At 40.6% G+C, this 27,526-nt stretch overlaps 1 protein-coding gene across 1 annotated transcript in view; it reads right to left on the minus strand.

Annotated features, from left to right (window-relative positions):
- Veph1 (ventricular zone expressed PH domain containing 1) overlaps window positions 1–27,526 on the minus strand; it is a 205,886-nt gene that overhangs the window by 104,964 nt on the left and 73,396 nt on the right. Inside the window, exon 7 of the mRNA XM_036189338.1 lies at window positions 4,284–4,504. Within this exon, the coding sequence (XP_036045231.1) occupies window positions 4,284–4,504 (221 nt within the window). The remainder of the gene's footprint in view (window positions 1–4,283; window positions 4,505–27,526) is intronic.

The raw sequence follows: 27,526 nt of genomic DNA on the forward strand, positions 1-27,526 counted from the left end.
ATCCATCCCACATTAGTTTTATGCCTTCCTAATTTGTTTTGGCTATAGTTTTCTTCTTCTTCTCCTTTTTAACTTTAAGGCGTGCTTCTTTAAGACAAAAGAGAGACATAGCTGACATCATTGCTACTAAGATAACAGGAGAGCAAGTACCTATTTAACTAAGCAAAGATGGGAATCATTTTGTCACGGACTTTGCTTACAAACAACTTTCTTTCCTCTACGACTCCAGTGGCGTTGGCTTGGCTCTAGGCTCCAGAAGTCACATCTAAGGGAAGAGTTAGTCTGCTGCCGCCAATCCTTGGCTGGAGACCGTGAGTCTGTCCTCTCTCCTTCTGCTCCTCACTATTACATCCTCGTCCTTTCATCTTTTCTCCTCTTTACTTCCCTATCCCTCTTTCCACAATTTTCATTCCTCCAAGTTTCCATGTCCAAATGGAGTCTGACCTCCTGCTAAGAACACATGTGACGAACTGTCCCCTTCTACTGAGGCTGGATCAGAGATGCTTCTCTCGTGCAGAACATGCTTGGTAAAGGCATCTGCTTGTGGCTGATTTCTTAAACTGGATGGGAGGGTTGGGAGAAACAACTGGTAACAGCAAAAGTTCTGTGAAGGTGCAATGGCAAAATATCAGTTCAAAATCAGACATGTGGGCTAGAGAGGTGGCTCAGCGGTTAAGAGCACCGGCTGCTCTTCCAGAGGTCCTGAGTTCAATTCCCAGCAACCACATGGTAGCTCACATCTGTAACCAGATCTGGTGCCCTCTTCTGGCCTGCAGGCATACATGCAGGCCGAACACTGTATACGTAAAAAATAAATAAATATTTTTTAAAAATCAGAAATGTAACAACTCTGAGGTGCTTCTGGCAATGCTTATTGGGGCTGCATGCACAACTTCACGGGAGCCTTGGTTTGGAACATACAACAACACGTGCACTTGCCCCGTGCATTCGCCATACCACCTGCCACCAGCAAATGCTGCTTGGAACGCCTCAACTCAGGGTCAAGACTCCAGTATGTTTTTATTCTGTGTGAAAGAGTTTCCTGTTCTTATATAAACATGATGGCTTGATTATGGAAACAGAGACATTCAGTATCTTCCTACCGTCATCTCTCTGCACACGACTATCAAGTTACTGTCTTTGGATTGCATCGTGTTGGCATGTTTAGTTTTAGAAATTGCTACTTGAAAACCCAGCGAGTTTCATAAAAAAAAACAATACATCCTGATTTGGTATTTGGACAGAATTTCCGTATCTGAAGTGGACCTATATGCACTTCTGTCTTTCTGTACTATGTGTTCCTGTGCAGTGACATCTCAGCATTGATAATTATAAATTGAAAATAATGATCAACTCTAAACATTAGAGATGTTCTATGCCTGGCAGCATTAAATATTCAGCCAAAATTTAATTCTTTCTGTAAAAATAAACAAGGCCACCTCCCTCATTAGTATGCAAATCTGCTTTAATTGCCAATAAACAATAAAATTATATATATGTAAATAAAGATTTGTCTTATAAATTTCTTTGTGATTTATTATCATTGTTTGATTTGTATATTCATTTGTATGCATGCATATATAAATACACACACACACACACACACACACACACACACACACACACACACACATACAAGGTCACAGAAACTTCTTGTCTATAAAGAAGTTTCAAGTAGAAAAAGCTTGAGAAGCTGTGATCTACTGAAATGGTCACTGAACACCATGATTGCTGGGGAACTGCTCAGCCAGTTACACATTCACCAAGAACACACTCTCTCCTTCCCCAGTTTTGACAGGGTCTGACAGGCAAGCCGCCCAATGGTTAAGGGCTGCCCTGGAGGCCACAAAGGGCATGCCATTTGCAAAAGTATAGGTCTCTTTTCCTAACTCCTTAGTCACCTTGTCAATCCTGAGTCGCCTCCTTTTTTGTTTCTCCAGAATTGATTTCAAAATTTAAATGCTCTGCTTGGTTCTGTCATTTAGGCTTCCTTGGCTTTTATTTAAATACAAACAGTTAGAGACAGAGGAAATGGGGGGAAATGCAAACAGGCTCACCTGCTGCCCTTTACAAAACTCACTCAATTTATTCAGAATCTTTCTGGCAAGAGGACGGCTCATCTGCTTTGGTTTTTTCATTCTCTCTGGGATGCTGATTGTTTTTCTTTTGATAGTCTTGTTGTTTTGGCCTGAAGTCTAAAATCTGGCCTGCTGAGCTGTGTGTCTCATTTGTAAAGTAGCTGACATCTGCTTTGAGTTTTATCATCTTTAATTTTCTTTCAGGATCGCTTTGTAAGAATCGGGTTTTTGTCTTTGCCTCATACAAAAGTGTAGACCTTTCTGCTTTAGGGGCATGGACTCAAATGGGTGGAATCGCATGGTCCCAAGGAGGACTATTCAGGGAAAACATGCTGGGAGAGATGCCTTAGCAACCGCCCCAGAGAGGATGAGCTTTGGACACAAAAGGCTAGCTGTCCACACCACACTTCGGAGGTTCCCACTGAATAATTACAATCTGGTGGAAGGAGATTGACAGCAAGGGTTGAACTGGGAGAAATATTTTGAGTTGAGAGAGGCTGAGGTGGTGGACATATGTGGGATGAATGCTGACTTCTTATTTATCTTTTTCAGTGCTGCAGAGTGAAACCAGGACTTCACATGCAAGGCAAAGCTCTACTGAGCTACATAGCCCTGCCTCCCTCCTTCTCTTACTGTCCCTTCTTCCTTCCTTCCCTTCTTTCCTTCTCTTTCCCTTCCTCCCCCTCACTTTCTTTATTTCCTCGGGGTGGGGGGGGGAGAGGGCGGAAACAGTAAAGGGAGTATTATTGCTATATAGACTGAGGTTATTTATCAAAGATTAATTACACTGTTAAATTATTGAGCACCACAGCCTTGTAACTTTCCCCTACTTTATAGGAAGCTTTCATACACACAAGCTCAGCCATGTCTGTCAGCAGAATGTCCCCTGGCCAGGGCCTGTGCATGGGCTTTTCTTCTGGCAAGCGTGACCATCATGGCCAGAAGAGGTCACAAGCAGGTTGGCAAGTGTGACCATCATGGCCGGAAGAGGTCACAAGCAGGTTGGCAAGTGTGACCATCATGGCTGGAAGAGGTCACAAGCAGGTTGGCTGTGCACACAGTATAAAAACTTTCCTTAATACCAGGCGCAGAGACTCCATGGCACATTTCTGAAACTATATCATAAAACTTATTTGACAGTGGCTTTGGAGTTTCATATACGTTATTGCATGCTACTATGATAAAGCTATTACTATGTAAGTCAAGGGTGTGCTATTTTTGAATGGTAAATGTATATGTTTCTCAATCGGGGCACTTTTTGTCTCCTAAGGACATTTAGAAATGTCACAGACAAGTTCACAGTCACAACCAAGAGAGGAGACTGGTGACAGTACCTAGTGAGTAGATACTTGGGTTTCTGATAAATACTTTATAATGCATAAGATAGCCCCACAAGAATAGAAGGGCTAGCTGGGTGCACTGAACTCACTCCCACTCTTCAGTTACAATCGCCCTCTTTCCAACTCAGCCAGATTGTGGCAGCTCATTCATAACCGCCACCCATAATTTCCTTATGACAGTCCATTAATGTGTACTGTCTTTCCCTTGCTTGATCTGGCCTTGTCATCTTCTTGCCGGGACAGTCTCCATACTGAGACTAGAGAGACCTTGAAATGGGTTCTGGCTTCACCCCACCATGCACCAAACCTCACAGTGATTCCTACAGGATAAAATGGAAACTTCTTAGAAAGGTATACCAAGTCTACCATGTGTCATCCCTGCCTCTACCTCATCATCCTTCCAAATATTGCTCTTCTTGTAGCATATTCTTCACTTATACAAAATGATGCTCATTTCAAGAAAGATAGATATGTCACCAAAATGACAGTATGGAGCAATCTGGTTACCTCCTAAGACTTGGTCCAAAATGTCTCTTACTCTAGGAGATGTTTCTTGATCCCAATTTTACCCCTCTTCTTCCATACACAGGTAGACTCCACCATGTCATTGTTCCTCAAATTCTTTGAACCCATATTTATTAGTCTATTCTTCCTCTGGCCTCTAATTTTATTCTCTGATCCGTTGACTACCCAACCTACTGGACCTCTGTCTCTCTGCTTAGATTCCTGGTTCAGCATAAATAAGTGTCAGATGTTTACTGAGTCAATAAAAGAGAGCTACCTGGCACGGCCACTTGTGCTTCATTCTATTCCTTTACAAGTTTGCATTTCCCCCAGACTTTGGCGTATTGGTTTCTATAGATACCTGCCATTCCCAGCCGTGCTGTTTTCCAGTCGTCGGGAAAGCAGCTTGGCAATGTTGGTGAAGCTGTTGCTCATTCGGAAGATGTCCCTGCTGTGAGGGCCCAGGATGGAGGAGAAGGCATCAGTGATGCTCTTGATTTCCAGCAGGAGAATATGGTGAAATGAGTGCTCCATGTTAGCTAGCTGGCTCACCAGGTATCGTAAGCAGCTCCTGGCTCTTTCCTGCCAAAAACAATGAGCAACAACAGACGTTTGTATGATAATATAATATCGAAGTTCCATGAACTCCATTCCTTCAAAGAAGTGTGGGTGGTATTAATAATGTAGGCACTTTTGAAGACATCACATTTGCGTGAACTCATGATGAGCCATGTATCACAGAGACATCATCCATCCCCAACTTAGAGCCAGAAGATAGAAGTGGGGAATCTTCATCACACCACAGACCCATCCTAGAAGTTAGGAAGACAACACAAAAGGAAAAGGGTGGAAATCTACTGTCAAGGTGAAGCAGACAGACTGTGAACAAAATACTCATGTAAAAAACGTAGTGTGGCCGGGCGGTGGTGGCGCACGCCTTTAATCCCAGCACTCGGGAGGCAGAGCCAGGCGGATCTCTGTGAGTTTCAGGCCAGCTTGGGTTACCAGGAAAGGCGCAAAGCTACACAGAGAAACCCTGTCTCGAAAAACCAAATCAAACCAACCAACCAACCAAATAAACAAACAAAAAACCCAAAATACAAAAAAACAAAAATAAACATAGTGTGTTGGGTGGAGAAATGTGCCCCAAGACAAAAATGAAGCAGGAAGAGGAGACCCTGGGAAATTAATATTAAATAGTGCACTAGGCACATCCCAGAGAGAAAGTAACATTCAAATTCAATAAAGTTTTTTATAATTGAAATCCAGCATGCTCAGAAACCTTAGTAACAATTAGAGTAAAATTCATCTTGCTTGACCCAGGGTAGAAGGGAAACCTAGGAGCCAGGCTACATGGGATGTGATATTTTATTTACTGTTTGTCTCACGGACAAGTGTAACTTCAAACTTCATGTATGCTCCTCAGCCTCAGAATCACGTTCTGTTTTAGCATCCTGAAAAGTCATTCCACAAATTCTTAAGCATCCCTATGGCTCTCTGGAGAGGATTTCCTGGGCCGCAGATATAGATCAGTTGCTACAGCAATTTTGTAGCAGGGTGAGGCCCAGGATTGACCCAGGGATTCTCTCTCCAACCCCCACTCCAAAACCTTCCTCATCATAAAAAACTTAGAACATTCTTTTCTTAGAGAAGCATTTGTCTTCCTGGCAGTGAAGGCGACTGTGTGGATGTTTGCTGAAAGCAGCCTCATTCTGAACGATCCTCTGGCATCCAAACTGAGCTGCAGAGAGAATTCATCACATTTCGGGAACAAGGAAAATCCTAACTGCTTGGGACCCTGCATATGAATCCATGCCAACCTCACATCATTTGTTCTGAAACCTTGGAGCTCATCCAGGTTCCTCACCGGGGCAACAGATGTGATTCTGGATGAGAAAGTGTGATGTTGGGGTAAGAAGCGGGTTATGGAATTCTGATTTCTTTCTCAGCTCCAAAGTATTTTGTCTCTGAGGCTTAGTGGCCTCTTCTTGTGCCTTCAGTCTTTCCACAGTGGGGCAAGGTCAGCGGCACCTGTGTGTCATAATGTGGGCCATTAACTGTCCACTCAGACACAGACTCACTACTTGTGATTAGAATAAAAATAGAAGGTACACAGGGCAGTTAGTCTAAGTGTCAAGGCTCTCCCACATGCTCTTTAGTCTAAGTGTCAATCAAGGCTATTCCACATGCTCTTTAGTACTCATGGGATACTCTGAGTAATATTGTGAGGTAAGTAGTGTGATGGCTATCATTGTATGGGGAAGAAACGGAGGAGAGACTAATATACTTAAAGCCACATATCCTCTCTGTCTCTGACCATTGTGCCCTTGCTGTCTATGGCACCAGCCCTTCCTGCAAAGAACCAAGACCACAAGTTAGTCCATCCCCTTTGTGGTCTCTCATTCATTACAGTTGTGCAGTTCATTTGATTTACATAGTAAACATCATAAATACTCTGTAAATACAAAACATGCCAGCAATTTTCAAACCTTTTTGTTTGTAGGGTACCTTACCTCTTTTTCAAATGCTTGAAGTTCTCAAAGAGCTTTTGTTTGTCTAGGCTGTATTGATATTTGCCATTTACAAACTAAATTGATAAATTAGAATCACCAATTCATTTAAAAATAATAAACCATATGTATGTTAGAAATATTTGTTTATGAAAAAAATCTCAGTCTCTGAAACAGAACAGAAATCTCTATAGTATAGTGATTGTTCACATGGACAAAAAAAGTGTATTCTCATATCTGTTCTTTACTTGCTACATTATATATGGCCTCATATAGATTATATAGTTGGAAAAATTAGGATTATTTTCAAAATAGCTGTGATAATTATGCACATTCTTCATGGATAGTACATGAAAACTCAATAAATGGTAGTAACAATGTGTAATATTAATATTTTTGTACTCTGTTACACTAAAACCCATCTTGTAGTTTTAATGGGTCTTTTTACCCCTGCATGATATTGTAACATTAAACATCGATTATATGGCAAAACATCACTTCACTGAATTAGGCGTAGCTTCCAAGTGTAGATTCATTTTATTCTATAAGATCAGAAAACATTGCACTTGACAGAGCGGGAAAGGGTTCACGAGTTCCCACCCCAGGTAAGTAAGGAGCTACTGGTAACTGAAGGCTTTAAGCAAGGGAGAGAGAGTCAGTTTTCTTTCAGGGTGTTGCCCACAGTCCATTAGATTTCCCAACACCCATGAATATATGGGGAGCACAAAATGACTCAAAGGGTTATTGACAGAAAAAAGAGGATATAATGTTGGGAGAGGGTGAGAGTGAGGATTGGAGCTAGGAGAAGTTACAGAGAGGAGCAGGGGCAAATATGAACAAACATTCATGGAAGGGCATGCATAAATTATCAAACAGTTAATAAAGGTATTTTAAAAGGAGAAAACAATAAGAAAAAACTCAACTCTCAACTGTTCACATGACCATGCTTTTTTTTAAATCAGGAAATATCTCTCTCTCTCTCTCTCTCTCTCTCTCTCTCTCTCTCTCTCTCTCTCTGGTTTCTCTGTGTAGCTTTGCACCTTTCCTGGATCTCATTCTGTAGACCAGGCTGGCCTCGAGCTCACAGAGATCCGCTTGCCTCTGCTTCCTGTGCTGGGATTAAAGGCATGCACCACCACCACCTAGCTAAGGAAATCTCTTGCACTAGGGGAACCTAGTGGTGGTTTAGAGTGGCGGTTATAGATTTTCATAATTCTAATTTTCACTCCAACTTCAGAATTTTATCACCGGCAACTGGTACAGTTGTCAGTCTGTGTCCATGAGTTCCATATCTGTGGATTCAACTTACTGCAGATGGAAATACTCAAGAGGGAAATTGGCATCTGTGTTGCACATGTGCAGACCGTTCACATCATTATTCCCGAAACAATTTAGCAAGAAGATGGTCTGCACAGCACTTACACCATGTTAGGTGTTCTAAGTAGTTTGGAGATGAAATGACACACAGGAGAGGATCCACACATTAAGTGGTGTTTTCTGTAACGAAATCAAGTACTCTTGCATCTTGATATCCACAGTCTATTAATCCTCGCCACACACACTTTTTGTTGCAATAAAATGCCATATTGGAATCAACTTAAGACAAGGGTTTATTTGAGCTTATAGTTCAAGGGGATAATACAGTCTGTATATATGAATATAATCTGATACATTGCATTATCAGTCTGGAAATAGGAAAATGACAGGATTAGGGGCAGGCTAAGAATTTAAAAGCCTGTCCTCAGGAACCTACCTCCTCCAGTTAGACCCCACTTAACTGTGCTCCCCTCCACATACCAAGTAGAGGACTGTAATAGTCAGGGTTCTCCAGAGGAATAAAACATATAGAATGGAGCTATTTATCTGTCTGTCTGTATGTATATATGTAGTATGTATGTATATGTGTATACTTAAAGGGAGTTCAGCTAATCCAATAATAGCTGCCTATGAACAGAAGGTCCAAGAATCCAGTAGATGTTCGGTCCACAAGGCTGCATGTCTTTGCTGGTCTTCACTATACTCTGAAATCCCAAAGAAGTGGGATATAATTCTAGAGAAGAAATGGACTTGCTAGTGAGAGCAAGAGCAGAGAGAGAGAGAGAGAGAGAGAGAGAGAGAGAGAGAGACAGAGAGACAGAGAGACAGAGAGACACACAGAAAGAGACACAGAGAGCTTCCTTCTTGAATGTTCTTTATAAAGGCTGCCATCAGAAATTGTGGTCCAGATTAAAAGCTAAATTTTCTCACCTCAAAAAATATGGATTAAGGGTGTATCCTCCCACACCAAAAGATAAAAATTACAAATAGGTCTTCATTAAACTGAGAAAAACATCCCTCACAGATATGCTCAGTCATTTTAGTTTTAGTTAATTCCAGATGCATTCAAGTTGACAGTCAAGAATATCCACCACAGTCTGCTCCTTGTCAATTTGATACACAATCATATCTCTTTATGTCATGTTTAATTTCCAAATGAAAACAATAACTAAGTTATAATCATGCCTTACATGATATAACTGCCCTCATATGACCGCAAATGCATTATAAATTTAGAATAGGTGGCAATGTCCCTTGAAGGACATTCTTTCAGTATCTCAAACTAAAATATTATAACCACTGATATTCTCTTAATTGATTTTACATTACACAATAAAGAAATTGAGGAAAAACAACACAAATTTCTGTGTAAACACACTGTAAACAAAATATGACAGAAATACTCATGTCAGTTATAATCCTTGTTTCTGCAACTAGTTGCATGGCCTTAGCTGGCATTTATAACCACCTTCCTCTGCTATTGGAGCCCAAATATCTGGCACCTACATCCACATAAAACCTACAAAAGCTTTAAGAAGGTTGCAAACACACAAAGACGAAGCCAAATGTGTCTTCCTAGTCTCATGTCTTTCATGCTGGTCACAGTACCAGGAAGCATCTCCTAGCAGTTGCCTATGGGAGGAGCCAGCTGCCAGCCAGCACACACAACTGAGATGCACTAAGATAAGCTACACAAACAGTGGTAGACGCAATAGTTTAAGATTTATCTCATGTGATCAAAAAATAATACAGATGCTCAATAAAGACAGATTCGGGCAAAAACAAAGCACCTATAAATGGGTTATGATATGTTTAAAAACATACATAGGCTTGGGAGAGAAAAAGAAAAAGGGTAGAAACAGTCATAGATTAAAACATAGTTTAAATAATAAATTGCTTAAAAAAGAAATAGAATAAAAAGTATAATAAGCCACATAAAGATGGGAAACACACAGAGAGTCTGGATTCTGTGTATTATTGTGTTGCCCTTAGATTTTCTGATTGCTAATGAAGAAATAACAGCTGCTATGACACATTGGACTATAAAAACTGCTGAATTAAACCAATCTATATATTTTAAAAATGTCTTGACTTCCAAATGGAATTCAAAAGATATGTTACTTTGGGGAAGAGGTTATGCTTTTATTTCCATAGGAAAGGAGAGGCTATGAATTTGTTCCGGGTTGATATGGATCAGGTTTGATCGGGAAAGATCTCTAAACATCCTGACTACAAACATAAAGAAATAAACCTAGAAGAACTACAAGACACATGATGTATATTTTATCTGCTCAAACATAAAACAAAAAATAATCTTTGGCTGATTTATGTATAATGCACAGTCTATACTTGTATTAATGCAGATACATATGTTAACTCTAAAATATTATATATTTTTGCTGGTTGGTGGTGGCACATCGCAGCACTTGGGAAGCAGAGCCAGGTGGATCTCTGTGAGTTCCAGGCCAGCCTGGGCTACAGAGTGAGTTCCAGGAAAGGCGCAAAGCTACCAGAGAAACCCTGTCTTGAAAAAAAAAAAGTTTATGTATTTTCAGAACAAGGGGACCAGATACTAATAAAAATATATGGTCCAGGTGATCCAATATCTGGAACAGCTTCAAGGCTGCTAGCTGAGATGATCCAGCCTCACATAACACACCAGTCAAGACTTAATAACTATTCTGATTTTCTCAAGGTTCCCCCAAAGATTCCAGTGCCCCCAGACAACAGAAAGAAGTCTAGAAAAAAACAATGCCCACATTCCCAAAAGATGGGTTATGGTTGTTTGTCACTGTTTAAGGGGAGTTGGTTAAAAGTTGTTATTGGTCAGAGTCAGAAAAAAACTAAACAAAATAGTTAAATTCAAAGATCTCTTTCTAAAGGAAAAAAGGGGGATATGATATAGAAATGATGAGATAAAAGGGTAGATTACTGAATCTACTTTAGCCTCCCAAATAACTATTAATCTCAAAATATTTTACATTGGTATAGATTTTGGTTTACTGATATAAATTTAAAGTTAATTTTGTTATACCATATGTATGTTTCTACTCTTGTTTAGGGTATTGTGTTTATGCAGCTCATTTTAAAATGTAATATATAATTGAGAAATACAGATTAGGGCTGGAGAGATGGCTCAGCCATTAAAGGCTTGGCTCACAACCAAAAATATAAGAAATACAGATTAATAGTCATCTATAATAGTCAAACTTATAGTCATCTTAGGTATGTTTTTAAGGTCATACACAAATATATTTAGATAGATAAATGGTTTTCAAACACTTCAAAGACCTACAGAATATGGCATTTAATATGTTTAATAACCTAAGGCTTTTCATAACAATGAGACATGTCTGCTCCTGACAGCACCAATTTTCTTCAAAAGAGGATGATGGGCACTGAAGAAACCCCCTATGGAATTTGTTTTCTTTATATCAAAAGCTAACAATTTGGACAAAGAAACTACCCTTGCCTATGTTGACAGTATATTGTCCAAACTGGACCAGTAGGAACACACATAAAAGCAACTGCTGAACTTTGTCAAGACAAGGTACGACAGTCCTTCAAAATTTCTTGCTTCTCAGAAATATGTGTCAGATATACTAGGCCTATAGGCCAAAGTTGGGTGTTACAGAAGAACTTTGGGTGACAGTCCAGGCAACCAGATGTCCTTGTCATTAGGTAACATTATGCCCTCCTGGTGTCTTTGATGGAGCTAAAGATTAAATAATTAGATTTAAATATTTCCTTAATTATTTTAAAAGGTAAATTAGGTATAAAGCTTTAGAGTAAAAAAGATAAGAAAGATAATATTTTCTCTAATTTTGCCAAATATAAATGGACTGGATATTGTAACTTGATAACTGTTTTTGCTATATATATAGTTTTACTATGTTAAAGTTAAAATCTTTTTTAATTAGATGAAAAGGGGGAAGTGTTATGGAATAATGTTTTGGTACACTGTGAAGATGTATCTTTGCCAAGGTGCCTTCTGATTGGTTTAATAAATGAGCTGACTAGCCAGTAGCTGGACAGAAGGTATAAGCAGGACAGTCAGACAGAGTATACTGGGAGGGGAAGGGTGGAGTCTGGGGAGTCTTGAGAGACTGAGAGAAGCAAGATGAATGTGCTGTGTTACAAGAAAGTACAGCCATATGGCAGAGGTTAGATAATAAATATGGGTTAATTTAAAATGTAAATATTAGCTAGTAACCAAGCCTGAGCTATCAGCTGAACATTTACAATTAATATTAAGTCTCTGTGCATTTATTGGGGAGCCAGTGGTCCTGAAAAAACTCCACCTACAACTACCCATTCTGTACTTCCTCCACACCCAGCAAGCACCTCAGCAAGTCTTGGTTCTTCCCTTGGAGGAGTGACCCACACCTTCATTCCTGAAGGATCTGTGCCCTTTCATTCAGTCTGGATTAGGCTGTTGTAGTTTCCCAATGACTTTAATCACAGGACATGGTAGCACCCCTAAGGATCTCATGCATTCCAAACATAATTGCCTTGTCTTCATTGTGGAGAAGCAATTCAATGTCCCATTGGTAATCTGGATTCAATCACTGCTCCCAACTCTGTTACTCTTTTCTTAGCCTGTTGGCTTAAGGGCATCAGAAACCTAAAGTGGCCAGGGGGAAGTCTGAACTTCCAGTTTAATGGAATGTTTGCTGTGGCTCCTGGCAGGAGTGCTCCCAACTCTGGAACCAAAACTTCTAGGCCAGCAAAACTTAAAGTAGGGGAAACAGGAAGCAAAACTTTTCCTAGTGGGTCAATAAGGGTGATATTGAATGGAACTATTCCCATTTCCACCCATTGATTTCTGGACCCATGGATTCTGGCTATGGGAGAAACCACAACATATATTTGATGCTGATTAAAAGCATATATCACTTTCTGAAAAACACTACTCAGCCCTTCAGGCTGCTGCCACCTAATTGGCCATTCCATCTTTCTATCAGGACAGCTGCTTCAAAATGGTGGGGACCATGGTCAGAGCAGCAGAGTCCATGGTCATGGTTCCACTGTTGCACTTCTCTGGCTGTGAAGTGAACTCCTTAGTCAGAAGCAACACTGTGTGGAATACCATGACAACAGATAAGGCATTCTGTAAGTCTACTGATGGTAGAAGCATTACATACACTAAAGGCAAATCCATAACCATAATAAATATCTACTCAAGTAAAAGATAAAGCATTGCCCTTTCCATAGAGAAAGTGGTCCAAAGTGGTCAACCTGCCACCAGATTGCTGGATGGTCACCCTGGAGAATAGTGCCAGATCTGGGGCTCAGTATTGGTTTCTGCTGTTGGCGGATCTGGTACTCAGCAGCAGCTGTGGCCAGGTCAGCCTTGGTGAGTGTAAGTCCATGTTATCAAGATCATGCATAATCTGTCACCATGGCCACTTTGTTCATGGGCCCATTGACAGGTATGGCTGTTCATGGGCAATGACAGGAATGGCTGGGGGAAGGGGTTGACTGTGTCTCAGGGTTTCTATTGCTGTGAAGAGACACCATGAGCATGGCAACTTTTATAAAGGAAACCATTTAATTGGCTGGCTTACAGTTCAGAGGTTTATTTAGTCCATTATCATCACGGTAGGAAGCATGGCAGTGTGCAGGCAGATATGGTATGGGAGAGGGAGCTGAGAGTTCTTACATCTTGACCCACAGGCAACAGGAATTGGTCTAAGACACTGGGCAGTATCTTGAGCATATATGAGACCTCAAAGCCTGCCTCCATAGTGACATGCTTCCTCCAACAAGACCACATCTACTCCACAAGGCCACATCTCCTAATAATGCCACTTCCTTTGGTAGCCATTTCCTTTTTTAAAAAAATATATTTATTTATTAAAATTTTTTCATTTTACATACCAACCCCAGTTCCCCCTCCCTCCCCTTCTCCTGCCTCCTCACCTCCCTCCCAATCTGCCCCCATCCACTCCTCAGAGTGGGTAAGGCCTCCCATGGTAGTCAATAAAGTCTGGCATACCAAGTTGAAGGAGAGCCTAGCCCCTCCCCATTGTATCAAGGCTGAGCAAGGTATCCCACCACAGGGAATGGGCTCCAAAAAGCCAGTTCATGCACCTGAGAAGATGGCCATTTTCTTTCAAACCACCACAACTGTCCACAGGACAGGTCATCCTATCTACTTGATTATGGAACTCTTCCTAAGCTGCAGTCACTTTTGGATGAGCATTTACATGGGACACAAGTAACTTTACACCCTTTGCCCACTTGGAGAGATCTATCCAAATACTTCTTCCTCAGATATTTTTCTAACCAATTTTCCAATCATCTTCTCCCAACTCCCTGACTATCCATTGAATCCACTGACTACAGCCCACGAATCAGTGAACAATCTGGCCATTTCTCCTTAAAAAATGTATGACTGTGTGTACAGCCTGAAGTTCTACCCACGGTGAGGATTTCCCTTCATTGGTGTCTTTCAGGGTTACCCCAGAAAGGGGTTTAATACTGCAGCTGTCCACTTCTGGATGGTGCTTGCATGATGTGCAATTACCAGTAAACTAGGCCCTAGTCTTCTCTTCCTCAGTCAACCGATCATAGAGAACACCTCATGCGGTTACAGGTGCATACTTGGCAGCAGATGGCATTGTAACAGGAGTAAAATCCATAAGCATTTGTGCAAATTATTCATGTAACTTGCTTGTGTCTTCAGGACCTGCTGGGCCCGATCACATATATACTACTTCCATTTGATAATAGATTGTTGCTGTGTACATCCTACTTTAGGACTTGGTGGGTCAGATAACACCCAGCTCATGTTGGGCAGCTCGGATCACATGGTAATTTGGTGGCTCATTGTCAAATATTCAGTTTCCACTAAGACCCAATAACAGACCAAGAGCTGTCTCTCAGAGGGAGAACATTTGTCTGCAGGTAATGGTAGAACCTTGCTCCAAAATCCCAAAGATTTATTCTGTGATTCACCTATAGGGAGGGGCCTGTCAAAGGACAAACAGCATCCATATCTACCACTGCACCTCAAAGGGGCCACTGGATCACATGGTCCAAGTGGTAGAACATTCTTAAAAGCAGTCTGGACCTGTTGAAGAGCCTTTTTCTATTCTAGGCCCCATTCAAAGCTAGCAGCTTTCTGAGCCACTTGGTATATGGGCCAGAGCAACCCACTCAAGTAAGGAATGTGCTGTTTGCAGAATCCAAATAGGCCCACTAAATGTTGTGCTTCTTTCTTAGTGGTAGGAGGGGCTAGGTGTAATAACTTATCCTTCACCTTAGAAGGAATATCTCTTCATGCCCCACACCACTGGACTCCTAAGACTTCACTGAGTTAGAAGGCCCTTGAATTTGGTTGGATTTATTTTCCATCCTCTGATGCACATATGTGTTATCAATGAGTTCAAAATGGTTGCTACTCCCTGCTCACTTGGTCCAATCAGCATAATGTCATCAATATAGAAACTAGTATGATATTTTGTGGAAGATGCAGATGAACAAGATCCCTTCTAACTAAGTTATTATACAGGGCAGGAGAGTTAATATGTCCTTGGAGTAAAACTGTAAAGGTGCATTGCTGGCCTTGCTAACTGAAAGCAAATTGCTTCCAGTGGTCCTGGACAGGTATTGAGAAAAAGGCATTTGTGAAATCAATAGCTACAGACCATGTACCACAAGATGTGCTAATCTGCTCAAGTAAGGACACCACATCTAGTACAGGAGCTGCAATTGGAGTCACTACTTGACTGAGTTTCCAATAGTCAACTGTCACTCTCCACTATTCATCTGTCTTCCGCACTGGACAGATAGGAGAGTTAAAGGGAGATGTGGTGGGAACCACCACCGTGAATCTTTTGAATCCTTGATGGTGGCAATAATTTCTGCAGTTCCTTCAGACATGTAGTATTGTTTTTGATTCATCATTTTCCTTGGTAGAGGCAACTCTAAAGGCCTCCATTTGGCCTTCCCAAAGACAAGTCCTCACATCACAGGTCAGGAAACCAATGTGAGAATTCTGCCAACTTCTAAGTATATCTATCCCAATGATACATTCTGGAACTGGGGGAATAACCACAGGATGAGTTTGGGGAGCTATTGGACCTACTGTGAGTTGGACTTCAGCCCAAACTCCATTAATCATCTGACCTCCATAAGCTTCTACTTTAACTAGAGGGCCATGATATTTTTTTGGAATCTCCTGGAATTAGTGTCATTTTAACCAGTATCCAACAGACCTCAGAAAGTCTAATTTTTTTTTTCCTTTCCCTCAGTGTATGTTTCCCTTGTAAAAGGCTGTAACTCCCTCTGGAAAAGGACTAGGGAAAGACAACAGTAAAACTTTTAGGTATTTTATCAAGGTCCTTTCTCCAGGGAACCTGGTTGACCCTTCATTCAAGGGGTTCTGGGTGTGCAAACTGGTTCAAGACTGGAAATTTCTTTGTGGGCCAGGATTCCCTTTTTCCAAGATCTAATGTAGCCTTTTATTTGTTTGAGAATTTTCCCACTTATATAGGTCAAACAAAAATCCATAGGCTTTTTATGTATTTCATGTCTGATAACACCATTATTAATTAGCCTGTACCAAAGGTCCATATGAGTCTCACCGCCATAAAATTCACTTTGCCTGTGTTGACCCTTATGGGCAGGCCGTTATGAATATTGCTTTGTTAATTCTGCCCATTATGATAACTACAATCACCTTTTATTTGTTGATTAAATGCTGCCACCTGACACCTGCTACTTTGGGGCCCAATTAAACCCATTGCATTTAATTCATCCAACTGAGAAGCAGTGTCTCCAACCCTAAGGTCTGGTACAAGGAAAAGGGTGACAGAGATCTTCAGATGTGCTGGTACCCCTCACCATTTTGAGTCTTACAGAGTTAGTGAAGGGCATGTCTTCTGGGCCTTCCCATCGTGGAGGATTCGGTTTTACGGAGCATTCCCGCTCGAGCATTTCTATTTCCCTGAGCCTTAAAATCCCTTCATTAACACTAAACCAAGGAATATCAGGCATTTCTGACTCCTTTTCAGTAGACCATCTTTTGATAAACGCTTCAGGCAACTATCCAAACAAACTTTTGACACCTTTTTGAACCGATCAAGCTTCCATATTAAACCTAGAGTCTCCACTCAGAGGGCCAATATCGATAAACCGAGCCTGATCCAGTTTTACATTCCTTCCACCACTATCCCTTACCATTAAAATCTATTCCCACACACATTCTCCATACTTCTGCTTGAATGAACCAGCAAACTCATTAAGCTCTTGAATAGTGTAGCGCCCCTCCTCCTGAACTACACTTTCTACCTCTCCTCTAGGAGCCTACTTAGCTTTAAGTCTGATTATAGGCCTAGAAGCAAGTACTGGTGGGTCCTGAGGGACATCAGTATTGTCTTGCTTGGACTCTCCTTCACAGAAAGTCACAGTTTGTTTAGCAACACTGAAGGATTAATTTCCTCAGTCAAATGTGAAAAAGGCAATATTTCAGGGGGTGGGAGTACATCTTTTGCTGGGGGTAGAGTGACTACTTCCTTAGGTAAGACAAACCCTTGAGAATCTGAGGGTTCAAGGGTTCAAAGTTCTCAGCCTTAATAGGGTCCTCCCACATATTCCCATCCCAAGATATAGGATGCTATTCTTTACCAATTAATGCTCTTACTTTAACTACTGACACCCTCCAAGGCTGGGGCTTGAATTGTCACTGTAATTTACCCAACTTTATAATGAGTGTTTCAGTATGATTTTCCACAACTTGAGCTCTGTGGCTACTGGAGAGCGATTCTCTTCCAGGACACACTTAGAAACCTTGAGACTATTTATGAGCATCTGGAGCCAATCATTTTTTTTTCCACTGAGTTCATTGTCCTTTTCCATATTCTGAGATGCTAGAAATTGCTTAATTTAACACGGAACTCATTCTTTCCTTTGTCAGTTTATCCAGAGATGCTAGGAGCAACTGTTCAGCAATATCGTTTTCCTTACTTTTCCACAAACTGCCAAAGTATTACATACAGAGTCACCAAATCCATTTCCTCTCACATTTGGTGAATTAGGATAGTACACTCTGAGCTCCCAGGAGAAGCCTCAGCAACTGTAGCTCTTGGCAAATGGAAAGTCCATTCCAGATACTTAAAATATTCATCCTTGTACCTCTTGCTTCTTGTATCAAATATCTGTTAGTCAGGGTTCTTCAGAGGAACAAAACTTATAGAATGAATTCCTCTCTCTCTCTCTCTCCCTCCATCCATCCATCCATCCATCCATCTATCCATCCATCCATCCATCCATCCATCTATCTATCTATCTATCCATCTATAATGTAAGTCATTATATATTTAATATGTAAGTCATCATATATATATATATATATATATATATATATATATATATATATATATATATATATATGATGACTTATAGACTGTGGTCTAGCTAATGCAACAATGGCCGCCTATAAACAGAAAGTCCAAGAATCCAGTAGTTGTTCAGACATCCAGGCTGGATGTCTCAGCTAGTTTTCAGTATATGCCAGAATTCTGAAGAAGTAGACTCTAATGCCAGTGAAGGAATGGACTTGCTAGAGAGAGTGGGAGCAAGCAGGCAAAGAGAGAATGGGCCTCTGTATTCCACATCCTTTCTACATGCTGCCAGCAGAAGGTGTGGTCCAGATTAAAGGTTTATCTTCCCACCTCAAAGATCTGGATTAGCACTGGGTCTATCTACTTCAAATGATTTAATTATGAAAAAAAAATCCCCCATAGGTGTGCCCAGTCATTTCAGTTTTAGTTCATTCCAGATGTAGTCATGCTGACAAGCAGGAATAGCCATTATGAGGACCAAATGTTCAAACACAGGAGATTATGGGGGGCATTTCACATCCCAAACACAACACAAGGGGGCATTAGAACTCCTCTCAGGTTCCCAGGGGAATTATAGTAATATCCATAGTTTTGCCGAAAGTGGAAAGCTCATTCATCTCTCTAGATAACAGTTACCAACTCGTTCAAATGTATAATCATTGTTGTTTGCCAGTCATCTTAAGTAAAAAGCATTCTTTGAAAGAGTTATTCAGATGGTCTGGTAAGACAAAGGCCTAAGTTGCTTTCCTAATTATCCTCTATATTCCTGTATTTAAATGTGCATCGGAAATTCTGAGCCAAGACACACTTCCAACTAACCAATTTGAACGTGAAAAATATTCAGGGTTGAGATATAATAAAACTAGTCATTTCTATTATTACATTAATCTAAGCGAGTCCTTGTGAGGGTGGGGAGGTGAGGTCTAGAAAGTCAGTAGAGTAATGTTTGCCACCAGAGAACCTTTGGAGAATGTCTGGAGATATTTTTGGTTGTCATAATTGAGGGGACAGAGAGGTGGAATGGCAGAATCCAGTGGGAAAAGGCCAGAGATGCTGTCAAACATCAGGTAACACACAGGATAGCCCCCAGCAAAGGGTCATCTAGCCCAAAGCGTCAATGGTGTCAGGCTGAGAAATTCCTAGTTAAGTGAAAACTGGCTCTTCCCCTGGTCCCACAACTGTCAATACAATCTGGTGCTACTGTCCTGATTTGTGGTAATCACTAGAGGTTTTGCAAACTGTGACTTTGTGCTATCAGTGCAGGTGTCGACCCAGTAGACACAATAAACAATGTCTTATGAACACCGTGTTATTGTGAAAACAACTTTACCATCACAGGTCCCTTGAAAGGACCTAAGGAGTCATGGGTCACACTGAGAATTGATGAAGTAGAGTTATACTTGGCAATAATTTCTGTAAGGAGCAGATAGGAAATTTTTTTTTTTTTTTTAACCTAGTGAGTCACATGGATTCTGTTTCTGTCAACAGCTACCTGCCTGAGTGTGACTGGACTGGGCCACAGGCAGCTATTTGCTGACCTCTGAACTAGATTATGTGGCAAAATTGCATTGGCCATATTGTTTATTTGTAATTAGTGTTATCATTTAGTTTTAAATATGTGTGTGTTAACTCTTATCTCATAAATCTTTTATGTTTTCCCTTATCAAGATCATAGAATTTAAATAAGAAAATGACCCAAAAAAAGTGGTGGCCTGGTTATAAGGATAGCTTTGGTTCTGAGCAAGTCAGGACACTTGATAATTTCGTTACTTTTATACTATCTAGTAGAAACAACTTAATGGAGGGAAGGTTTTTTATTTATTTAATTACCTTTTTTGAGGGGCGGGGCAGGATCTCACTGTGTATCCCTGGCTGGTCTTGAACTCACTATGTATACCAGGCTGACAATGAACTCACAGAGATCCATGTACCTCTTCTGCCAAGTGTTGGGATTAAAGGTGTGGGCATGGAAAGGTTTATTTTGACTCAGTTTCAGAACTTTTAGTTCAACCAAGAAAGGAAAGCATGACGGAGTTCATTCAAGAGACATGCAGCTATGGACCCTCAGATCACAGTTACAGACAGAAAGCAGTGAACACAGGCCAGATCCAGGATCAGACTCAAGTGTCAAAGGTCTACCCTACTGTACTATTCCGGCCAGCCTAGTCCCTACCTCCTAAAGGCTCCACCAGTTTCAAAATAGTGCCACCAGCTAGACCAAGCATTGAAAACAAGCCCATGGAGGATATTTCATAAACCATACCTATCATCCAACTCTGGAGTCTGTGGAGAAATAGCAAAGTACTTCACTCAGTGGATTAAAAAACAAAATGTGCACATTTTAGTGATTCATTGAGAATTTCAGACATTCATATGAAGTATTTTGACCATATCCATGCCTCATTTCTACCTCTAACTTGTCCCAGATCTACTTCCTACCCTACTTCCCCTGATTCCTCCCTTCCAATTTCATGTCTTCTTTTTTAAAATAACCAACAGAAAATAATTTGTGCTGTGTAAATACTCCTGGAGGAGGGGGCGGGCATTCACTGGAGCAGGGTCAACCTACCAGGGGTCTGGTTCTTAAAGAAAACTGGTTCTCTTCCCGAAATGCCATCAGTTGTTAAAAGCCTCTCAACTTGGGATGGGGTTGTGAGCTTTACAGAAGTCCTTGCAGGTACAATGATGATGTATCATGTTATATACCTCTTTCTCTCCACATAAATATCTAAGTTATATATGCATATAGTATATGTATCACAGATGTACATATCACACAGAATTCTTTCTCACTCATGGTAGCTATGTTCTATGAAATCACCATAAATTATGAATTGGAGAACAGTAAAGTGTTTCTTGTAGGCAAACAGAGGGCTAGGTACAAGCTTCTGATTAGCCGAATTTTTGTCAACCAAAAAATGCATAAGCTTCTTTTGTGTGTGTTGTCTAAAGTCAGAAATTCAGAAATGTCTTTTTACTGGTATATGTTCGTTGTAAAAACATCTCATTTAGTACATATTGTTGATTCTTAAAATTGAACTCTTTGCCAACAGCTGTGTAACTTATGCCAGAATGATTTTCATCTAACATTTAGATTTCCTGTATAAGGTCTATCACAGCCATTTTGCACTTAGGGACAGAGAGAGAGAGAGAGAGAGAGAGAGAGAGAGAGAGAGAGAGAGAGAGAGAAAGACTGCACTAGGCCAGTGTCTCTGGGGGCTGGAGAGCTGGCTCAGTGGTAAAAGTTCCAACCACTCTTGGGGAACACCTGATTTAGGTTCCCAATACCCACGCCACGTTACAGTCGTGAACCACCTGTAACTCCAGTGCCCGGGGGCCTGATACCCTCTTTTGGCTGCTGTGGGCACCTGAACTCATGTACCCACACACAAATACACATGCAAATCCATAATTTAAAATAAAGAGAGAGAGAATGGCTCTTTTACAGTACGATAATTGAAATTTGAAGACAGAGTATCACGTTTCTTGACTTTACCTGAGAAAATATTTTGGCTACTCTGAGAATAAATGACCAGGAAACAGCATGAGCATTTGTTTAAAGTTACAAAGACATTTTAGTGAATGGCTGAATTTACTAACATGGAATCACTGGGGTGGATATAGATTGCAGGTAGGTAGACAGACAGATAGACAGACAGGTAGGCACATAAGAAGACAAGTTGATTGATGGGTATATATCTTTGTAGTTCTCCTAGAAAAAGATATTCCAAAATGTTAGGACATGATTTTCTAGGAAGGCACTAAATCATAGCCAGAGGAAAGCAAATGCAGTCTTGGGGGGCAGGGTGTCAGGTGGCTTTTCCTGTGGTGCTGGAGACTGAACCCAGGGTCTCCTGTGTGCTGGAGAGGTGCTCTAGTGAGCCATGTCCTGTAGCTGTGAGTCTCTTGCCTATCTTCTAATTTGTCTTTCCTTGTGCTTCCCATCACGGGCAGGTTTTCTTACTGCCTGCACACTAATTGGACTTTTTCTCATTAGCAAATGACTGGACATTAAAATTTACGTGAGATGGGGATGTTTGCCTCAAAATGTCATTCTTCAGCTGTTTCCAGAAGAAACAATAGCAGGCAGCATTGACTTATGCTGAAAGCTTTCAGTTTTCTCTCTGGATTCTACCAATAAACGATAACTGAAAAGATGCTTAAATAATGCCATTTTCATTTTTGATTTTTAAAAATCAATTTTACACATAGTGTATAGCAGTTAGTGTTCACTGCAGTCACTGTTAGCTCACTGACAAAGCTGAGCACTGCTCACTAATCCTGTTTATCTGACTTTTAAAGTTATTTTAAAGATGAAAAAATGAGAGTGCAATCCTCATGGAGTAAATATCCTTCGATCCTTATGCAGTTTTTTTTTTCCAGAAAGTGGTGTCCATTACTTTAGAATTATGTTAGCAATTTACCAACCAAATAATTGGTTTTTACATAGTATCTTAGTTAGAGTTTCTATTGCTATGAGGAGACACTATGACCACGGCAACTCTTATGAAAGAAGAAAAACATTTAATTGGGGCTGGCTTACAGTTTTAGAGGTTCAGTCCATTATCATCAGGGAGGGACATGGCAGCATGCAGGCAAACATAGTGCTGGAGAAGGAGCTGAGAGCTCTACATCTTGGTCAACAGGCAATAGGAAGTGAACTGTCACACTGGGCATGGCTTGAGCATATGTAAGACTTCAAAGCCCACCCCCAGTGACTTACTTCCTCCAACTGGGCCACACCTCCTAATAGTGCTACTCCCTATGGGCCAAGCATCCAAACACATGAGTCTACGGGGCCATTCCTAGTCAAACCACCACACATGTAAACTGAAAAATTACCGCAGCACTTTCCTTGATCTGTCTGTAGAAACTCTGAAACTGTGGGTCATTTCAAAGGACTGGCTCTTCATTGGCAGAATGAACTGCTGCCTTCAGCACCCCTGCCACATCAGGATACCCAAGAGACCTGCAACTGTCTGAGCTCACAGTCATGCCCGGTTTCTACAGAAAATCTGTACGTTTTGAATAAAGGTTGCTTAATTAAGGCAATACGTGGCCAGCACTCTGGGCAGAACAGCTTAAATTACAACAACAGCAGCTCTCATCTCAAGCAGGAAGGGGAAAAGCAACCAAGGCGGATGGAAGGGTCTGGCTGGGATGAGGATGCACAAGGACAGGGCAGGCTCACTCCCTATGGCCCTTCAGCTGTGGATGGCAGGTGTCTACTCACCTGGCTGGTGACTTCAGGTTTAGCATCTAGTACCTGCTCCCTTGACAGAGACCCTCCGTGTCCAGAGCCCATGCTTGCATGGTCTGAATAAACTTATTTTCAAAAAGAAAGCATTCATTTGTATTGGGACAGCAAGTTAGAGAACTCTTTGAGTTTAGCTATGGTTTGTTCTACAAAGGTTCACATGCTGAGACTCAGTCCCTAAGGAATAGTATTTAGAGGTTGTTCATGGGCATACTTCCCTCAGAAGTGACTAACAGCCATCTTGAGTGTGAATTAGGTCTCATAGGCATAGGATAGATTGATAATTAAACAGAGAATGGGCTATTAGAAGGCAAGGTCATCCTGTGTGTCTTATTATTGGATTATAAATGGTACTTAGGAGAAAGAAGGAAGGTAGAGTTCCTAGTGGTACACGGAAGTAAGGTACCACCAAGCTCTTAGCCCAAAGGCATTGAAAAGACTTATAATGAAAAAGAAAAGAAAAGAAAAGACTTATGGCAGAAATAGAGGTGAGGCTTGGGGAAATGAGCTGCAGTCTAGTCAATCTGATCCATCCACAAAGTGTCCAGGTCATGTCCTCACATGTTGTCTCCAGGCAGACATGCTCATTTAGGGAAAGAGAGAGAACAAGAAACCAGACCTCCCTCCTGTCATAAAAAACAATTTCTAAACTCACTCTCCCATTCTTTATGAATTTTTAAAAATTTTACCCAATGGGCACAAAAGCCTGTTGTTGAATATTATTTTAAGATGTATTACATTTGTTTATGCTGTGAAACATTTGTTTAATGATGCAAAGATGTGTTGCATTCTTTTAATGTTGCATTTGTCTAACTCTGTGAAACTGTGTTATTGTGCCTGTCTAAAACACCTGATTGGTCTAATAAAGAGCTGAATGGCCAATATCGAGGCAGGAGAAAAGATAAGCAGGAATGGAAAGCAAAAAGAATAAATAGAAGGAGAACAAGATGAACCAGGAAGCAAGATAGGATGAAGGAACAAGAAAAGAAGGAGAGAGGATGCTGGGGGCAGCCACCTAGTGCTGTGGATAGATTTAGCCTTTGCTAGTTAAAAACAACAACAACAAAAGGTTTCTGGGCTATGAATTGCTTTGATAGAACTGCTTCTGATAGTTGATGGTACACATGGCTCCAGACCCAGAGCTGGCGGTAAACTGTACCACCTCCATGTTGGGAAGCTGAGGTGGGCAGAGCCAGCAGCTACAGCTGCGTTTCAGTGTTACAAAGATGGATATTACACAGAGAATCTGGTTTATGTTGTCTTTGGGATTTTTAACTGCAGAAAAAGATTTGATCATAAAAGCTGTTGAGTTAAAAAATTTGTAAATTTTAAAGGTACCTTGACTTCAAAATTTGGATATAAGGATATGTTGCTTTGGAAAAGAGTCTCTGCTTTTGTTTCCACAGAAAGCCAGAGGCTGTGGATTTGTTCCAGATTAAGATACATCAGGTTTGATCAGACAAGACCACCTGAAAGGTCTCCAATGACACCATAGCCCAGATGATCCGACATCCAGAATGGTTTCAAGGCAACTGGCTCAGAGGTTCACCCTCATGGACTACTCCATAATCCTAAAATTTTCTTTGTGTCCCCATAAGATACAGCGCCCCCCTCCAGCAGGAAGTAGTAAGAGAAACTACGCCCAATTCCCCAAAATTATCAAGCTGGCTTTGGAGATGGAATTGGCTTGCTCCTTCTCTAAACCCAGACATATTGTTAAAAGAAAAGGTTAAGAGTTTCTTGTGTCCCAAATCAGAAGAGCCCTCTGGTGTGGGACAGAGAAAAAGAGGAAGGAAGGAAGAAATAAGGAAAGAAAGAAAGGAGAGAAAAGAGAGAAAAAAGAAAGGAAAGCTAGAGACAAATAAGCCAAACTATGACCAGACTTTCATAAGTAAAAGTAATAATGTTAGTGTGTGATTATTTGGGAGCTGGGTGGTGGGCCCCCTAAAGAGTGAAAAAATAAACAAACACAAAAATACAGAAGCCACTGGCCAAGGGTTGTTCTGGTGGTTGTTGAATTGTCTAGCACCCTAGCTCCCTAGTTATGCTCATCTGAGATGAGAAAGCCTTCATGGCTCTGAGAGAAACCACTATTCCCATATCAGCATCTTTGCTTTGTGCATGTGCCTGACCTGTGATGTCATCTTCCATGGATGCATCATGAGTCCCAGTGGATGCAGATGCTTAATCTTGCCTTCCCTGCACAGAACCATGATCTAAGCTCAGCAGCCTCTGTTATTTTGTTAGCAACCTAAACAGGGCCAAGAAAGAACCCATGCCTGGATGAGAAGTATAATTATGAGTGAGCCAAAGGGGACTTTTATTCAATAGCTTCTAATAGTTTTTGACATTGCTTCAGAAGATAATTGTGAAGTATCAGTTGGAGATTTTACTTTTGGAGATGGCTTTGCTTTGGTTGTTTATGACCATTTTTAAATTTAAAAAGATTAATTATTGTTATTGTGTGTGAGAGAGATGTGTGGGGCATGTGTGTGCTATAATGTACATGTAGGGGTCAGAAGATCACTTTCAGGAGTCAACACTCTCTTTTCACCCCAGGTTCTGGGGGCTTACCTCAGATTGTTAGGCTTGTCCAGCAAGGCCATCTTGCTGGTCCTTGTGGCCATTTATTTAAAGAGTTTTCCTCTTTCCCTAGGTCCACTAACAACTCAATATCCATTAGAAAAAGACGTTTTCCTATAGGGCAAACCTTGGCTACTAGAAATCTTTCATTCTTCCCTTTCTCATACATACCTGTCCCAGTCAATTTTATGTGTTGGTTTGACTGGAATAAGGACTAACCAGGTAGCTGACAGGAGATCATCTTTGGCTTTCATCCATATCTGCACACACTCATGCATATATGCCACACCATATCATACATGTCACATATTCATACACACATACAATCAGGAAAATGTATGTACGACGTTGGTAAAGAAAGTAGATATCAGAGGTTACCATATTAAAGAACTATGTGACAATCATTTTTAACAGAATATTGAGATATCAGAGGTTACCATATTAACGAACTATGTGACAATCATTTTTAACAGAATGTTGAGAGGACAAGTGTCCCATCACGCCTTTTTTTTTTTCCTGGTAAAATAACGTAAAGAATGAACATAAATCTTAGATATCTCTTTTGGGTCTCTAATTTTCTGATATTGAGACAAACTGAATTTTTATTTATGGCTGTGGGCATGCTATGTCATATGTGTGGAGGTCAGAGGACAACTCATGAGAGCTGGTTGTTTCCTTGCACCGTGTGGGTCCTGGGGGGTCTAACTCAGGTCGCCTGACTCTGAGCCGAAACGTCAGCATAAAACATTTTATTTTAAAGATTAAAATGTTTCACTCTTTTACTCCTTGCTCATATCTTGATTTCCTTATATATTCTCTTGGAGTAGTTAAAAATGGTTTTCCACTCATTGATAAAGGAAATTACATTAGGATTTAACAGTTTCAAAAATTACACAATCAATGTAAAAGAAAGACATTTCTACATTTACTATTTATGAGTCAGTTTGCATGATTGTAGGACCATGATTTCTGGAGTACATGGAGAGTAATAAATCATGCCTCGCAAAAAATGCTGTCTGGACAAAACAATTTTAAAAATACATTTCAGTAACAAAAGTGAAGAAATAGCTGATGAAAACAGATGTATCCTTTGTTTTGTATGAACCTCAAATTTTGTCACATGGCAAAAATGAAGGATAAATTGGACTGTGTTTAACTCTGTGCATTTGGCATAGAACACTAAGCTGAATTTCACCCATGCAGAGAAAAAAAAAATCAACAAGTCTAAGTTTTTCATTTATGAAGCAATGAATAGCTAGACATATTTAAGCCTGGAACTTACTCAGTCTTTCTCAAGAAGTTGTTTGAACAAAAATGATTTAGGATTTAAAATAGTAATCAGAGAAGGAAAGGGAGCTTAGCTACATGCCTGTGGGATTTGAAAGAATAATGTAATTGTGCAAATGAAGTCTTTATTTTGATTGATTTTTAAAGGGAAACAAGGACATAGTCTGCCACCAAGTAACTTTTTCCAATTTATGATTATTTGTCCTCAACTAGAACCCAATTTAGCCGTGTTTCCTTTTAAAACCTCCCTCCTCCTTGTTCTGGGTGGGAGTCCATTCTCAAGCATCTTTTCATTGCTTTA

Source organism: Onychomys torridus, chromosome 6 (assembly GCF_903995425.1).
Source record: "Onychomys torridus chromosome 6, mOncTor1.1, whole genome shotgun sequence".
Lineage (NCBI taxonomy): Eukaryota > Metazoa > Chordata > Mammalia > Rodentia > Cricetidae > Onychomys > Onychomys torridus.